General features: G+C 42.9%; 1 protein-coding gene across 1 annotated transcript; it reads right to left on the bottom strand.

The window, feature by feature from the left end:
• Positions 1 to 3,631: 3,631 nt before the first annotated feature.
• LOC147659493 (butyrophilin subfamily 1 member A1-like) lies at positions 3,632 to 17,632 on the bottom strand. Its single transcript, XM_086951701.1, has 2 exons — positions 17,326 to 17,632; positions 3,632 to 4,146 (listed from the first exon to the last, which is right to left on the bottom strand). Exons 1-2 carry the CDS (start codon positions 17,630 to 17,632, stop codon positions 3,632 to 3,634), a joined length of 822 nt encoding a protein of 273 aa, XP_086807827.1.
• Positions 17,633 to 17,847: the final 215 nt, after the last annotated feature.

The raw sequence follows: 17,847 nt of genomic DNA, 5'->3' as shown, positions 1-17,847 counted from the left end.
AATCTCGATGTACCAGTGAGCAGTCTAGCTGCTGCATTCTGCAACAATTGTAATTTGTTCAAGAATCTTTGTTGAACATTTAGGTAAAGGCTGTTACAGTAGTTCAGTCTCGCCATTACAAGAGCCGTGACCTCTGTTTGCCTGCTCCCTGGAGGCAAGAACAGCAATATTTTCCTGAGCATTCTCATCACATACATTGTTTTCGATGACACTGAATTTACTTGGTGACCAAAGGTGAGACTCTCGTCCACTATTATGCCCATGTTTTTAACCTTTTTTGTGGGGACAGGGAGAGTACCCATCGAGTCCGGCCTTCAGTTTGGTGTCCAAAAGTTGGGATTGTTGCCAAACAATATAACCTCGGTTTTACCCATGTTACGTTTTAGGCACTTCTCTGCCATCCAACTTCTCACTGACAACATGCAGTCCTGGAAACGTCCTTCAATTCCCACCTCTTTGCCTGGTGTCAGAGACACCACAATTTGGGTATCATCCGCATAAGAGGTAAGACCAAATCCAAATGCACTAATAATGGGGGTCAGAGAGGAAACATACATATTAAAAAGCATCGGACTGAGAGAGGGCCCCTGTGGAACCTCAAAAGGTTTAGACTGGTAGTCTCCCAACGCAACAATTCATCCTCTATCAGCAAGAAAAGATCTTAAAAGATCCCAAGCTTTCCCACCGATCCCACATGCGTTTAGACGGTCCATTAATATATCATGATGGACCATATCGAAGGCGGCGGAAAGATCTAAGATCAGTGCTGCCCTGCCACACCGATCAATGGCTTCTCTGATCTCCTCAGTGGCTTTAATGAGTGCGGACTCAGTACTGTGTCCCTCTCTAAAGCCATATTGAGAGGAATCTAGAGCTTGTGTCTCAGCTAAAAAGGTCCTTAGTTGTCTGTTCATGATTTTTTTGATCAGTTTTGCTGGGAGTGGGAGTCTAGAGAAAGGGCGAAAATTATTTGGATCCTTAGGGTCCAAACTAGGCTTTTTTAGAAGGGGCAGAATAGAGTCCAATTTCCAGCGAGTGGGAAAATGCCCTATTACAAATACAGTGTTAAATATAGATGATAATGTTGCCACAATCGGGCCTTGGGCCAGTTTAACCACTGCAACCGGACATGGGTCATAAGTTGACCCTTAATTTACATCCCTAAGGCTCTTTTGAATATCATCAGGGAACACCAGCGAGAAATTCTCAGAGGTGGAGGTTGAAGCCCGCACAAACCTGGATTCCTCCCTAGCCACATTCGTCCCATCTGTACTTGCCCCACTAAAAGCCAAAAAGATAGATTCCACTTTGGACATAAAGAAGTTGGCAATTTCTTTGCATAGTTTTGACTTGGTTGAACTGTGGCAGGCCTAGGTGAAGCCAGGGTAGCGTCTGTTCTAAACAATTCTTTTACTGAATTCTTTGTTGCTTCAATACGAACTGCATAACATTTTTGTTTGGCAGAAAAGATGAGTTGTTTATATTGTTGCAGGCTAAGTTTGTAAGGCTTTTTCTCTGATTCCTTATAGCTTCTCTTCCGACTCCGCTCAAGTCGTTTGCAAATGAGTTTTTGATTTCTTAACTCCTTTGTAAACCATGGAGCGGAGGGTGTTATCTTTTGGGACGGAGGGTTTTAACTAGAGCTATTATGTCACAGGCTTGCTCGAGCCACTCTGTATATACCAGACTCGCCTCCTCCACTCCCAACGGCAATTGAACTGCTGTGGAGGTGTGAAGCTCCTGCAAAGTTGTCCCCTCAATTTTGTTCCAGGCTCTAGTTCTTATATGTTCTTTTGGGCCTTGACCCCATCTGCGGTGCTCTGTCAGTATTAACTCAAATTGGACGGCGGCACGATCGGACCACACCAGGGGTAGAAGCCCCATGAATTGAAGGCTTGGTTGATTGGAAAACATACCAGCCAAGGTATGTCCTGCCACATGGGTAGGACCAACTACCCGCTGCTTCAGGCCGGCGCTATGCATCAGCTCATTCAAAACCACTGTGTCAGGTTCGGCAAGTGCTTCCAAATGAAAATTAAAATCTCCCATGATTGTATAGGCCTCTGAACAAAAGCCCTATCCCAGTATATTACCAAGGGAGCCTATCAAGACGTTTCTATTGGGATAGGCTGATAAGCTGATGGGCCTTTTGGCCCATAGGAATGAATGGGGAGTTATTCCTTATTTGCGATTAGCAATTTGCTAATCGCAAATAAGGATTGTGTAGGAATCGCAAACCTTTTTGCGATTCCTACATGAATCCCGTTTTGCGAGTCTGTAATAGCGATTCCTTATGAATCGCTATTATAGACTCGCAAAACGGGTCTATGATGAATCAGGCTGTTTCTTCTTTCTATCTGTCAGGGCCATCTTGCACCACAACTATGTACCTTGTGTCGTCTTTCCACCTCTTTCATTCAGTAAAACGTAGTTTATTTGTATGTAGAGAGATTTCAGAAACAGCTGGGTTGTTTGCACTTTCTCAAGCCAAAGCTCATTCACAATCGAGCGTATTATGAGAAGAACATACAATGATCCTTTAGCAGTTTTACGTTTCGAATATTTATCATCTTCAAATTACACATTTGTAAAAGAATGCAGTAATTCATAAAACACAGATCATTTGTTTAATGAGAGGGCATGTTTAAATTTATTCTGGGGATGTCTCACAAGATTCTAACCACAGGAGATCAGATTTCCAATACTATGTCCTCCTGCAAGTGGGCTTTACATCTCTCAAACATCTGCCACTTATCCTGGAGGATAGATGTATATAAAGTAGATGCTAGATTATTCTGTCACATCTGAATAATGTCATCAAATAAACTCGTTCTAATTACAGTGCTGGTTCCACATAGAGAATGAAAGCTCTAATGCTTTCTTCAAAGCATTATAGTCAACCACTTACAAATTCCAGCAGGAAATGGAGTTCAAGGGAAATAAGGTTACAATAAACAACTTCAGCCATGTCTTCATGCCTCTGTTAGTGTAGCTTCTGTAAGTCACATTACCTCCCCCAGGGAATTGATCATTATCACAAACATGACATCACGTACGACTCATGAATTAGACCATCAGTGAACTTCCTAATGACGACTAAGTGACTTTCTAAGAAGTCACTGACATTAACAATGTTTACCAATGAGGCAATTGTCTAGAGACTGGACGGAGATATTAATAAGCAGGAAGTGGCACACTGTGCCAATCCTAGAATGTCAGGCTAAACAGTGACACAGAAACAAGTAATGTATGTAAAGAACTGAGACAGAGAGTGGGCTCTAAAGAGATTAGATAGTATCACAGAGTACAGATCTGCACAGCATTCGAGGACACTAAATCAAAGAGATGCAAATGAATTTTAAACATAGCAGTCACTCCTTGATAGGGCAGGAGAACAGAGGAGAAAAATCTGTGACAATTGGAAGCTCAACAGAAAGGACATAGACACTGAGCAGTGGCCATAAGAGCATGACTGGCAACCATAGGCATATCCTAGGCGCAAATGGTAGCTTCACAAATACAAAATTGGAGGTGTAACATAACTTTCATAATACTAGAATACAAACAGTGATGTTGAGATTGTTTTGGTAACAAGACCTTGATTTGGGCTCCTTTATTTTCCTCCAGTCACCTAAATGATTAGTAGAGGGCTGGTTAGATCCCAAGTGCAGAAATATGGCCGGAGGGTACGTGGAAGCGGGTAGCGAGGAAAGCAAAATAACAGAGTTCTCTGCTCTAGATTATAAAATGCAACTCTTCCCGCTTCAATGTCCAGGAAAATTCCCACTGTCCTGGGAGGCATGGGTGGACTGAGAGGGGTCTGTGACGGGGAAGTGTATGAGATGTATATGTCTTCACTCTCTCGGCCCACTGCCCAGTATCCTCTATAAGGTGCCACTGTGATGTCCCCTCTCCTGTTTGCAGTCTCATCACAAACTCCAAGTTTCCATTCCTTGGCATCCCCCACCTGGACCTCCCAGTAGTGTTTGCCTGAGGTGAGCCTCTCACGTCCCAGGACACAGGGCCACTCATCGTATCTATCAGGCGTGTCTTCAATATCTGTTTCGATTTGGGCAATTGCACCTTTCAAATCCTCCGATACATTAATCCAGCGGGAAGCAGTGCTAGCATCCAGAAAAACAACCCCTGCAACAAAGGAACACATTCAATTAGATTTAAATACAAGTGTGTTATTATATAACAAAGAATACCTAATCTACCACATCAATTGAAAGTGCCATAGGCATCACCACCCCTGACTCTCTTTTTCTGTGCACATAACTGATTTTACAACTTCTTCATTTACATCTGGCTGCCAGTTATTTGCTCTTTTTCACCATAGTTTTATCATCATCTTGACTGTCCAGGTAGCAGGTCTCTGCTCAGTCTTTGCTTGATTGCTGTCCTCCCCCGTTTCTGACTTCAACCCATTCTTCAAGATTTTGATCCCAGAGCTTGACTCTTGTGCACATCTATCTCATTTAGACCAACCCCATAAATCTCCATTACAGCCTTGCCAGCTGTCTACTTCCTAGACTAACAGACTCATACTGAGCTGGGAGGTAATGGGAACATCCTCCAAAAATGAACTACTACCTGAACAGCCCACCTCCTGGTTGCATTGCCTTATTTATAGGGGTCAAAGCTTTGTTTCTAATGGTTGAGCCTTGGCCAACTTGACTTCCTGAGTCCCTTTCCCACTGGCAGGCCACCAAACAACTGCTGGTATGATAACAAAAGAACACCACTCCAGGTAGGATGGGCATTCTGCTGCTTTTATTCCTCACCTGGGCCCGCTATTTCCTGCATGACAGTGCCAGGCAGGAAAATAGAGTACAATGTCCCAGACACACTGGGTGAAAATTCTGAAAGTGTCAAAGATATTGATTTTTGTTAAGAAGGATGTTACATGAACAGAGGCTACATTGCAGTTACCGACCAGAGGCTTTTGGAATTGTGGAACAACTCAATGGGACTTTGAAATCCAACTAGGCTAAAGTGTGTGCCTCGACATCTCTGAAATGGCCTGATGCTTTGCCTCTTGTGTTGATGAGTCTACGCAGTACTCCAAGTAAGAGAACAGGATTGTCTCCCCATGAAATAATCATGGGCAGAGCCATAAAACTGCCAGCTGTGCCTGCAAATGCGCTTGTGAATATTACAGATGACAAAATGCTTGGGCCTATATGTACGAAATTTCCATTTTGCGCTACCCAAAAAGCGAATACATAGAAATCCCTATTTGGGAATCGCAAAGCGTAAATAATAATTAGAGATTACCTAATAACGATTCCGACGGAATCGCAATTGCTAATAAGAAATTGCAAAATAGGGATTCTCTAAATTGCAATTTCCTAATGAGAACTTGCACATTCTACATATATGGGCCATACTTTTCACATTACATAAAGGTGCACAGGAAACCCTTGCATGCAGCCTTACATCCAGATACATGCATACACTGAGACCAAGTTCACATGTACACAAATGCACAATTTCACAGTGTTCAGAGCCTTAGAAGCTCTCCCCGTGACAGCTGCAGGGGCTGCGAGCTTACCGCTTTGCTACCAGTGTTTAGGACAAGCATTGCAATTTTAAAAACGTCATTTTAACTTTGTTTCGAATTTTGCGAGAACGCTATTTTAAAACTTGTATCTTTGGGGGCTTTCACCTAGTACTAAGTGGGAATTCATAGCGAGGCACTCTGACACTCTTTACACACTTTCTACCGCAGGCGTCGGCCGGCGGTGGGCGACATCTTGGGAGTAGCGGGGTCAGCGCTCTAGTCGCGCAGGACTCCCGCCCTCCCGGGTTACTTAAGTAAGGCACTTTGGAGGCCGCACTGCCTTAGAAGCTCTCCCCGTGACAGCTGCAGGGGCTGCGAGCTTACCGCTTTGCTACCAGTGTTTAGGACAAGCATTGCAATTTTAAAAACGTCATTTTAACTTTGTTTCGAATTTTGCGAGAACGCTATTTTAAAACTTGTATCTTTGGGGGCTTTCACCTAGTACTAAGTGGGAATTCATAGCGAGGCACTCTGACACTCTTTACACACTTTCTACCGCAGGCGTCGGCCGGCGGTGGGCGACATCTTGGGAGTAGCGGGGTCAGCGCTCTAGTCGCGCAGGACTCCCACCCTCCTCACTCTATAAAATGTGTATTGCAGCCAGACGGCGCAGCGGGCTGGCGCAGCGGGCGCGCCGAGCGCGCGCTGAAGCCGCACCAAAGCCAAGCCCGTCTGCGCCCGTCCGAGCCTGGACCGAGCCCAGGGCTACCCCCCCTTCATCCTTTGATTCATCCAGGTTGGTCTATTCCTCTAATGATCTACACTTGCTAAATAACACTTTACATCATGCTCATGATCCACCAGCGTGCATATACCAAGATCCTATTGGAGGCCCTTTCATTTGCACTATGTGCTACAACACCACCCAGGACACATCGATACCTCCCAAATCAATACAGGCAGCCCTTGTGAACGCGCGCTCACTTCCATGTCACAAAATTGATATTTTAGAACTGCTTAATAGTCATGCTATCGACCTCCTGTTTCTTACAGAAACTTGGGCAGACGAGGCATCAGGTCCGGACTTCAAAGCTGCCATGCCAGAAGACTACTGCGTCTATAGACAGGACCGCAAGACAGCAAGAAAAGGTGGTGGTATTGCCATTATACACCGCAATATTTTTCGAGTAAAAGCACTTGACCTTAAACATCTGAACTGTGAAGCTTTTGCCTTCACAGTTTTACTTACTCCCAATCAATCGTTTACCGGTATACTTCTATACCGTCCCCCTGGTTCTCGCAATGTATTTTTGTCCCAACTCCATCAATTGAGCGAACCAGCCGCCGAACACAAACATTTTACCATACTAGGAGATTTTAATTTCTATTTAGAATCCCAGACGGACAAAGACACGATCCAGCTTATCACGGACCTATCCGCGTTAGAACTCGAACAATTGATAACGGCTCCCACACACGAGGCCGGACACACGCTTGACGGCATTTTTACCAACAACCCTCATATCACCGTCAACAAAATACTACCCCTCACATGGTCTGACCATTCTGCTATTTTATTTGACATCAAAACCAGATCAAATATAGATAAAAATATTTCGCACAATTCCTATTTAACCACCAGAGATTGGCGAAACATAGATCATAATTATCTAGATCAGATTCTTACTGATGCCTTTGCGGATACTGATGGGGAAATGGACCCAAACACTGCGGCCACCACATATACTTCTATCCTGGAAAGGACATTTCAAATGTTAGCCCCCTCCAGAACCTCCAAACGTAATAGGAAAACTCCTTCAGCCCCATGGTTCACAGAGCAACTTAGGTTACAGCGTCAATACTGCCGCAATCTAGAACGTCACTGGCGCAAACATTACAATCCTTCAGACAAAATTACATATAAAGCAGCACTCATGGACTACAAGCACAAACTAGTTATGGAAAAAAACATCTATTATACCACCCAAATAGACCAGGCGAAATGTAACATGAAAACACTGTTTGAAGTAGTGAACCACCTTGCAGAACCAGCAAACCCTTCCACCGAAACATCACAAACTTTATGTAATACACTAGCTGACTATTTCTCAGATAAGGTCACATCTATATTTAAGGTCTTTACTCCCAACTCTGATAATATGTCTTTCACGAATACAAAACATAAACTGAACTCAGTTACTCTCACTGAATTCACCCAGGTACCTTCGTGTCGTATTCACAAACTAATCTCGTCAATCAAATCAGGTTCCCCTCTGGACCCCTGTCACCCTTCTATACTCCATACCATTCCAGATACTATCACTTTACCACTGACACATATCTGTAACATTATGTTTTCATCAGGGGTTTATCCCAACATTTGGAAAAATACCATAATCAAACCACTCTTAAAAAAAACATCGCTTGATCCATCTGAGTCATCCAGCTACCGTCCCATTGCATCATTGCCATTTCCTGCTAAGATCTTTGAATCGGTCATGAACGAACAACTATCTGACTACATTCAAGCCAATGACCTATTAGATGACACCCAGTTCGGCTTTCGTCAAGGACATGGGACAGAAACGGCTCTGATTAAGGCCGCTGACGAAATAAGAACCACTATGGACAACGATGGACAGGCTGTTCTGATTCTGCTGGACTTGTCGGCGGCTTTCGACACGGTCAATCACTCTACCTTGATCGGCCGTGTCGAGGCCATCGGTATCAAACACAAGGCCAAAGACCTCATAGCATCTTTCCTGGCCGACCGTAAACAGGCAGTTAAGCTGGGCTCATTTACTTCCCCGACATTCGCCCTTCCTTGCGGTGTTCCACAGGGCTCCTCGCTGAGTCCGACCCTTTTTAACATTTACGTGTCGGACTTGGCGAGGGTAATAAAAGCGTACAATATTAATTTGACCACTTACGCCGATGATACCCAGCTGGTATTATCTATTCACAAAAATGGACCCACTATAGCGGCTAACTTCAAAGACGGCATGCGGGCCATCAGCTGCTGGATGGCCTCTAACTGTCTTAAATTGAACTCTTCTAAGACCGAAGTTATGCTGTTTGGTAAGGTTCAGCCGGCCTGGTCTCCCTTATGGTGGCCGGAGGAAATGGGCACCCCACCTGAACCAGTCAGCAAAGTGAGAAACCTGGGTGTTATATTCGATGATAAACTCCATTTCCATCACCATGTGAATTCTGTAGTTTCATCGTCATTCAACATCTTGCGAAAAATTAAGAAGCTTTTGCCATACCTTCCTACCACCGCTGGCAAAACTCTTATTTCAACCCTAGTGTTTTCTCGTACTGATTATTGCAATGCCCTTTTCCTCAACGCTCAGGAAAAAGTAATCTCCAAACTGCAAATGATTCAGAACGCCTCCGCCAGAGTTCTACTTGGTATCCCAAAATGTACCTCTGTCTCAAGACAATTAGCTCAACTGCATTGGCTCCCGGTGAGGAGCCGCATTAAGTTTAAGTCCTTGTGTATTGTTTACAAGGCAATAAACAACATGGGACCCAAATTTCTTAGAAATTCCCTTAAGCCTCTACCAACCCCCAGAACGCTTCGTTCCAACACCGCCCACCTGCTTCAAATCTCTAGAGCAAGGAAAGTCAATTGGGGTGACAGACGTTTTGGCATTGCAGCAGCAAGACTGTGGAATTCTCTTCCTCTTAACATTAAATCTAGCCCCACACTGCTTATTTTTAGAAAGCAACTTAAAACATGGCTGTTTTCTCAATGAACTAACTAGCAACTTCAGATATAGAACTCTGCATCTGTTCTCTGAAACACTGGTAATAGACCTAGCTCCCAGCGCCGAGACACCCACGGGTAATTGTTGCGCTTTAAAAATCACATAAATAAATAAATAATAAAATATAAATGCACAAACGGATTCATACTTACATAGAGGAACAAAAATTTACATTTCCAAAGATACACACACCGCACAGATACACATGTAAATGTACACACGTGCAAACCTACACACTGATAAAGGAAAGCATACTGATTTTGTTTTTCTAGCATTAGCACTTTTACCCACGACACAGCACTTGAGGCATTACACAATATACAAATACAAAAGTTACTAGCAAGATTAAGAAAAGGGTGGCATCAAACACAAAAGGGTGACCGCAAACACAATGTATGCAGACTATGCACCAGAACTACATGGTGAACCAATCTCATGGTGCACTCCGCTGCACTACAGTAAGAATCCTTGCGGAGGAGAGACGGTGCACCTCTACTGCATTATTGTGTATACACACACACACACATACACACACACACACATAGGTATACGTAAAATGCTGCAGTACATCCATACAACCACAAAGAACATAGATAGAAAGCACTTAAGCACATATACAACACGTGTAAATACTTGTACACACACGAAGAGACATAAAAAACAAATTAGTGTGCCACTCAGATACACACATATAGCACAGTTGCTTGCTTATTCCACTGAATGAGCGCGACCCAGCAGACCCCGAGCACTGGGGGTTAAATCCACACAAGTAACATTGCCTATCTCTCATTAGTAGTACAACTAGTATACTGATCTAACTTTTGTAGTATGTTAGTACCTATAATTAACACCCATAAACTTTTAAAAACACTTACACTCTCTTGATGATGTTATCAGTAACAACATCAGTGATGTCATTTGAGATGTCATTCATAATGTCACTGACCATGTCATGAGTGCTGTAATATGTGAGGTCATAAGCAGTGCATTGCGGGGATGCAAGTTATAGTTAGCTCAGGTAGCTCAGGTAACTATAACTACTCAATTTCTATGGTTGTGTACGAGTGAAATCTGAGCCGATCTATATGGTCCTTGCAAGCTTTGTTCTTTTCAGTGAATTTCTGAAGTTTTTTAAATTCTATTTCCTAACTATAACATTCCTGTAACCTTTGGTTTTTTCAGAGAATTTATTGAGTTTTTCAAAATCTATTTCCAAACTATAACGTCCCTCTGCCTTTGGTTTTTAAGTGAATTTCAATGGTTTTTAACTGGTAGTCCAACTTGCAGAGTGGTAGAGAAAGGGGGTGGGGCTTCGAGCAGCTCTCAGGACTCCCGTTGTGTGGGACTTACTGGAGGTAACAAAATAGGTTCTTGACCCCTAATGACCCTCAGCAACCAAGAAGAGATTTCCCACGTACCAGAATTGCGCCAGGAGGCGCATTTGCAGAGTGGTGGAGAAAGGGGGAAGGGCCTCAAACCAGTTCTCAGCAATCATGCTGTGTGGGACATATTGGAGATAACAGGATGGGTTCTAGGCCCCCAAGGACCCTCAGCATCCAAGGGGACTTTATCCCCTAACCAGCAGTGCGCCAGGAGGTGCGTTTGCAGAGTGGTGGAGAAAGGGGACAGGGCCTCTGAAGATGTCTCAACAATTCCGCCGTGTGGGGCTTACTAGAAGTAACAGGAGGGCTTGTTGGTCCTCAAGAGCTCTCTGAAGCCCAAGGGACTTCATCCCCCTACAAGTATTGCACCAGGAGGGGCGTTTGCAGAGTGGAGGGGAAATTAGGCGGGGACTTCGTGGCATGGCAGGTTTATTTTTTATTTTTATTAGGACAAGGGAGCTGCATGGCCCCCCTTTCCTGGGCCAATTTCAGCCCTGTGGACCCCATACCTTGGGTCCTGCCTTTTTATATTTTATTCTCACTCACTCTTATTACACTCACCACTGATGGGGACCGCTGGGGTCCTCAGGGCCAACGTGGTCCCTGCCGGCTCTCCGCCTCCTGCAGGAGCTGGCATTGCTTTTACAGAGAAGGAGCTGCTGAACATGCAACTTTCTCTCTGTGAAACAATTGTGCTCCGCTTACAGCAAGCAGGAGCATTTTTAACGGTCTCGCTTTCTGGAAGCGGAGTATTTGCAATGGCTTGGCGTGGGCGGTAAAGCTCCTACCAAACCATATCAAACAGCCATGTCCCGGGGATGATCATCCCAGGACATAGCAGGAGCCAGCCCTGGGGGGTTGATGGTCCCCTGGGCCATTATTGGCTCCAGGAGGGGGGCCCCCATTTACACAAATTAACTTGGCCCCAGGAAAGCAGTGGTCCCCAGGGCACGGGGGTCACTGAGGCCCCCCTACTACAATGCATTTATGGCCCCTAGGAGATGGTGGTCCCGGGGCAATAAGAAGCCCCAGGAGGAGGGACCTGTGCGCCCCCTCTCCCATATTATCATAATACCACCAGGTCATGGCCAAGCAGGGGTCCGATAACTAATGAGGTGCATACGTCTGCACTTTGATTTATTTTTTACAAATTCAGTGGGATCTGCAGATCCTGTCAAACATTAAAAAAATGCTTTTCAGGCTGTGCAAGGTCCCTGCCCAAGAAGCCTAGGGCGTCAGGGTATATCCCCTTTTATTTCTTTTTTATGTTTTTTTCTGAGACTCGGCTCGAGCCGAGACCCAAGATGGCTGTCAACACTTCCTGGTTTGAAGTGTTGCCAGCCAATCAGATTGCAGCGGGAGCGGTCGTGGATGCTTTGCTTCATTTTGTATACAAATTTGGATTTTGGTGAATAGCTCTAAAACTACTGAACATATTTACACCAAATAACAAAAAGGTACTTCCCTTGAACAACATCTACCTATCTGCCGAATTTGGTGTAATTCCATTCAGCAGTTTGGGCTGTAGCTGTGTCTAGAGGTTTCGATGGGAATTAACAAGTGAACACTTGTTTTGGGACTTCCCTTTTTTTAGGCCCCCTCATGACGGATCACTATGAAACTTTCAAGACAGTGTGAGCATCGTATTGGTTTACATCTACAACGTGCCTGCTGTCACATAAAAACAGGCTCCAACACGCTCAGGCTCACATTGAAAGACTTTATTGTGGCTACAGGAAAGGCGTATTGACCGCCTCCGCTGTCTTTTTCAAAACCACACAAGTTGCCATTTTGTTTCTTTTTATACTAGCAGCAAGGTTTCAAAATTCTTAAAGTGACAGTGCAACATAAAATTAATAAAATGACATTCACAAATTTTTGTTTTTGATTTTAAAGTGACATGTGCAAATCTTTAACCAATCGTCTGGCTTTCTAAACATATGGTTCTCAACCTACAATGGTAAACCCATATTCTTTAGCATTCCACACTTTAATTACAATATTCAATTGTAAAGTGCATACTCCAATTGAAAAAATCACATTGTCTATTGATAATTTTATAATTATCATAGAATTCCAATATGACAATTCTACCCTTATAGCTATTTCCAATAATTTCATTTGAAATGGTTATAAGAATTTGTATCTCATAATGTAATGTGCAGAAAAACCTTTTTCTTTTGTATTTAAGACTCAATTCTGGGAAAGTGCCCATTGTCCATTGGCCAACTATTCCAACAAATTTTCTTGAACTGACATATATCTAAATAATCTACTGTTGTTGGGTGTATCCCGTTAATGTTGCTCAGACAGTGGTTATTGTATTGTAAAGTGCCATGCAATTGCTTAATGTGAAACCCCACTAAAATAACACAGTAAAATTCCATAGTTTGAAATTTAAAACAGGCCGTTTGAATAACGTCTATTAATTAATTTGTTAATTTAGCTCATAAGTGGACATGTAAATCTTTTTCAGTGTTGAGGCCATTGGGGATCTTAGAGTTAAACCTCAAAATGTATCTGGATTCAAGCTGTCTCTGACATTTCTCTCTATTTCCACTCCTCAACCTAATTGGCATCTGGTCCAGCACAAAATATTCTAGATCCTCTATCTTGCTGGCATGTGTAGCTTTGAAATGCCTGCCACTGGATAGGTTTGATTTTTATTCTTAATGGCTCTGATATGCTATAGGATGCGTAGATGCACACGTAGAATATTGCTACCTATAGAGAGCTTCATACAACTGCATCTTAAAGCATAGATTGCAAATTCACTCCTGCAATTCAGACGTTTCATGATCTTCCACTTTTATTCAGAAAATGGTAGAGGCACTTCTGTAGTGTTAACTCCATAATTGCATGTTTTGCATTTATCATTATTCCAGCTGAATCCTCTCTTTGGCTTTCTTCTATGGGGGTGGTACGAAAGATGTGTGGCCAATTGCATGTTTGTGGGGATCTTAGATCACGTAATATAGAAATTTAGGTGGATTCCCATCCTTTACCCAAAATTTCTGATTTCTTCGTGTGTACTGGTGGTGCCACTATATTTTCAAAACTTGATCTAGCTAGTGCTAGTGCGTACCATGAAGTAGAATTACATTTGACAGTGTTTATTTCCACATTGGCACTTTCCAATATCGAAGGATACCGTTTGTTCTGGTCTCTGCGACCTCTGTGTTTCAAAGAGTCATGTGCAATCTTTTGAAGTATGTAGAAGGGGTCTTGGTTTTCTAGGATGACGTGTTAGTCTAAGCAAAAAATGTTGGCGAACACAATGTCATTCTGGAACACGTTTTACTTATTTTTGTAAACAAAAGAGTGGTTTTAAAAAAAACAAAAATGCTAATTTCTCTGTATGAAGGTGAATTAATTGGGACATGTTTTCTCTAAGGATGACCTGAGTCTTAGACAGGGGTCAGTTGAATCCAGAGTTAGTGCTCTACCTCCCGCTGACAAAGCAGGTGTCAAATAATTTTTAGGTGTATGCAAGTTTTATTTGAGTTTCATTCCTAATTTTGCAATCAAAGTAAGGCCCATTAATGATTTTCATAAGAAAGGCACTAAATGGGTGTGGAGTGAGAAGTGTGATATGGCTTTACAACAGATTAAGTTGCTATTGAGTCAAAGTGCGGCTCTTAAACCTTATGACTCAAGGTTGTATTGTTGTATCCCTGTTGATGCCAACCAGGTTGGTCTTGTTGCCAAGCTAACACAGGTTGATGAAAACAAGGAAGTCAATATAGATTTTGATTCCAGGGTTCTTAGGGGGGCTGAATTGCAATAACCTGTAATCGAGAGAGAGTTGCTTGCATGTTGCTGGGCAATTGAGAAATTCTACACCTACATGTGGGGAGGGCGTTTCAAGCTAAAAACAGATCATAAACCTTTGGTAAACATTTTGAGTGGCGGAGACAGCAAAGCTTGCTCTCCACATATATTAAGACTATACTCCAAACTGATGCAATACAAAATTGAGATCACTAATATTTCTGGGGGAAGGAATAGTAAAGCAGATTTTCTTTACCGTTTTCCGTGTAAAAGAGAAGAGGAATGTGAAGGGGATGTGAAACTGTTTGATTTGTTGGATGAAGATTTGAGGATTGCCTGGTGGAGTTGCTTGTAATTCCTGAATTAAAGGTTTGTTTGGAGGAAGAATGTAAGGAAGCTATGTCAGGAGACCAAGGGGCAGATTTAAAAGCCGCGTGCAACACTTTTACGCGGCTTCACTTTTTGGACGCAGCGGCGTCTTAAACACTGCGCCATGTTGCGACACATTTACAACGTAATGCATCTAGTGAGATGCGTCACGTTCTAAAGCCCTGCGCTACATTATACCTGTGTCAGGTATAATGTATGCAGGGTGGGCATTCCGATGTGATGAAAGCCTCATAAAAAAGTGATGCAAGTTTCACTGCGCCATTTCTATGATGCCACTGCGTCAAAACCTTATGCCTGCTTGCAGCAGGCGTGAGAAGTGACGCAGCATAAAAGAAATAGGCATTCCTGAGAATTGCTGGAGGTGCGTCATGCGTGTGACATGACTCCAGCAATGAGTTGCCTTTACGCCAACAGATGCATCACACGTCTGTCAATCCTTTGGCCATAGGGCGCCGCATTGTAAATGAGACGCATCCATGGTGGCGCAAAGTTTTTTTTGCATTACGAAAATTCACTGGTGCATCTCTGCTGATATGAAGAGATGCATCAGTTCTTGTAAATCTGCCCCCAAGTATTGTAGCAAATCGTAGACCTAGTCAAGAGTGGTTGGCCCAGGAAGAAGGTTCTATCACCTTTATAACAGACATTTTTGTAAATTGAGTGATGAAATATCTGTTGAGGATGATTTAGTTGTATGATCTGATAGGGTAATACCTCAACATGCCAGGAGAAAAAATATTATTGCTAATGCGCATGAGGGTCATTTTGGGGCATCTCTTACCAAGGGACAGATTCAGGAGTATTTCAAGTGGTTGAAAATTGTGTAATTTGCAAAGCTGTAGACAAGAGCCTTAAAGTGTCCACTTCTTCTCTTATGCCCAATAAGTGTCCCGAGGGACCATGGATATTAAAAGACCATATGATTCTTATCACGTTGGTCCAGATTTAAGGTGGTCTAGTTGACTACTGTTCAAAGTGGCAAGAATTAAAAATGGTCTGAGATCCCAACGCTAGCACTATTGTTACATTTCTTAGATACATTTTTGTAATGGAAGATTTCCTGAATACATTGTATTTGATACTGGCACTCAATTTGTGTGCAAGGAAATGGAGAGTTTTCTGCAGAAGTGTGGGATCAAGCATCTAAAGAGTTCTTTGTATCACCTTTAGACAAATGGACTTGTAGAGAGGATAAACAGGGTGTCGGTGAATGCATTAGGTGGGCTAAATGCTCTAATGTTGATGTGATAAAAAAGCAGTACACAATATGCTATGGTTTTATACGACCACACCCAAAGCCACTACACAAATCTGTCCATTTTAACTCATGTGGAGGAGGAAGCCAAATACTAGTTTCTGACCTGCGTGGATAAAAAATGAGTCTAATGTGGAAAGGTTCATGGAAATAGTAAAAAGAAATGTACAAGTTGTTCAAGAAAAACAAAAAATATGGTATACCAATTGGAATGGTGCCAATGTGTTTCTGGTCAAGATGGGTGATTTGGTTCATATAAAATCATCTGTTTCTGTCCAGAAAGAAAATAATACATTAAGCAAACGATTCAGAGTGGAAAATTGTGGGAATGCCATTAAAGTTAGTGCTGATCAAAGGTGGAATCTGGCAAACGTTATTAAGGATGGAAAGGAGATGCCAGGGAATGGTGATTGTGATGGACATATTTCTACTGAGATGTGGCACAAGACAATACATCAACCTGTGGATGGTGGGGAAAAAGTTGTTGATCCATGCTCAGGTTTCTGGAAGAGGAATGGTGGTAAAAATGCTTATAACTCATCCAATGTTGATGTCAGACAACGTAAAAGTACTAGAACTACTGTTAAACTAAGTAGATTTTGCACCTGATAGTGCATAATGTATCTTATTTTATTGTTCAAGCAAATCAGGCTGCTTCTTTTACTTATGTTTGGTTATGTGTTTGTCCATTTTTGTATATCCTATTTGGTCTCGCATATTTTTTAGGCATATCTTTTAGGTGTCATGCGCTCTGTATTTTTTTGTGGTCAATGTGGTGGTGATGGTGTTTCCCCTATTGGTATTTTTGTCCTTTGGAAGAAAGGAAGATGTGTAATACTCTCTGTGCACTCTTAACTTGTTCCGTGAAGCAGGAACAAGCTGCAGTAAACATTCTGAGTTGGAACACTATGGTTTTAGGGACACTAATAATGTTGTGAATGTAGAGGAGAGGCTGTTAAGATTTAAACACAGCAAACACAAAGATGTGGGAGAGCTGGTTTATTCACGTCTTGGTCTCTCGCAGTCCGCTCGCCTCACCAACGTTCTATCTCAGACTCCTCACTAATATTCCATGGGTCTGATAACACGGGAAGGGGAGGGGGGGGGATGGAACATACCATTTTAGAATAACAGTGAAAGGAGATTACAACACATCTCCTTCTGTACAGGAAATAACAATAGTTATGGAACAGTCCTCAGGGAGAGGAAAAGGTACTAGGCAGCCTTAAGTTACATAGTCTTTTTGCCAACTTGGTGGCTGGCGCACCCTCGTTCCTCTGGTCTCTTGAATGTCCGGCAAATTAACATCCTGGTTTTCCTCGCCATTGGCCATTGGAACACACACATCGGGGCAGGCACTTACACTGTCTATGCTCCATGTGCTTCCATCTTCCAGCACCAGCGAGTTATTGTTCACTCTCTGTACTCTTGCAGGTTTGGAGAAAGAGGACACTTTTGCACGTCCAATATCTGGTCTTTTGACTACTACCCATTGTCCAACGTGGAACTTCCTGCTAGTGGTGCCCCACTTCTGGTCGTACCTGGTTTTGTAATCCATTTGATGTAGTTCCACCTTGTCTTTCACAGACTTCCTGTCCACCCACACCGGACTACCCCCATTCAACCAGTTGGGGTTGAGCTTAGACCCCGGATTCCTCCCTTTTAGGGATACGAACGGGGATACTCCTGACACAGCATTTGGGGAGGAATGATATGACCATAGTGTTTTTCTAACAGCTTCCTCTACAGGTTCATGCATTGAAACAGCCATTT

Source organism: Lissotriton vulgaris, unplaced genomic scaffold (genome assembly GCF_964263255.1).
Source record: "Lissotriton vulgaris unplaced genomic scaffold, aLisVul1.2 SCAFFOLD_1337, whole genome shotgun sequence".
Classification (NCBI taxonomy): domain Eukaryota; kingdom Metazoa; phylum Chordata; class Amphibia; order Caudata; family Salamandridae; genus Lissotriton; species Lissotriton vulgaris.
Note: the sequence above shows the minus strand (reverse complement) of the source record. Positions and strands in the feature narration are given on the sequence as shown.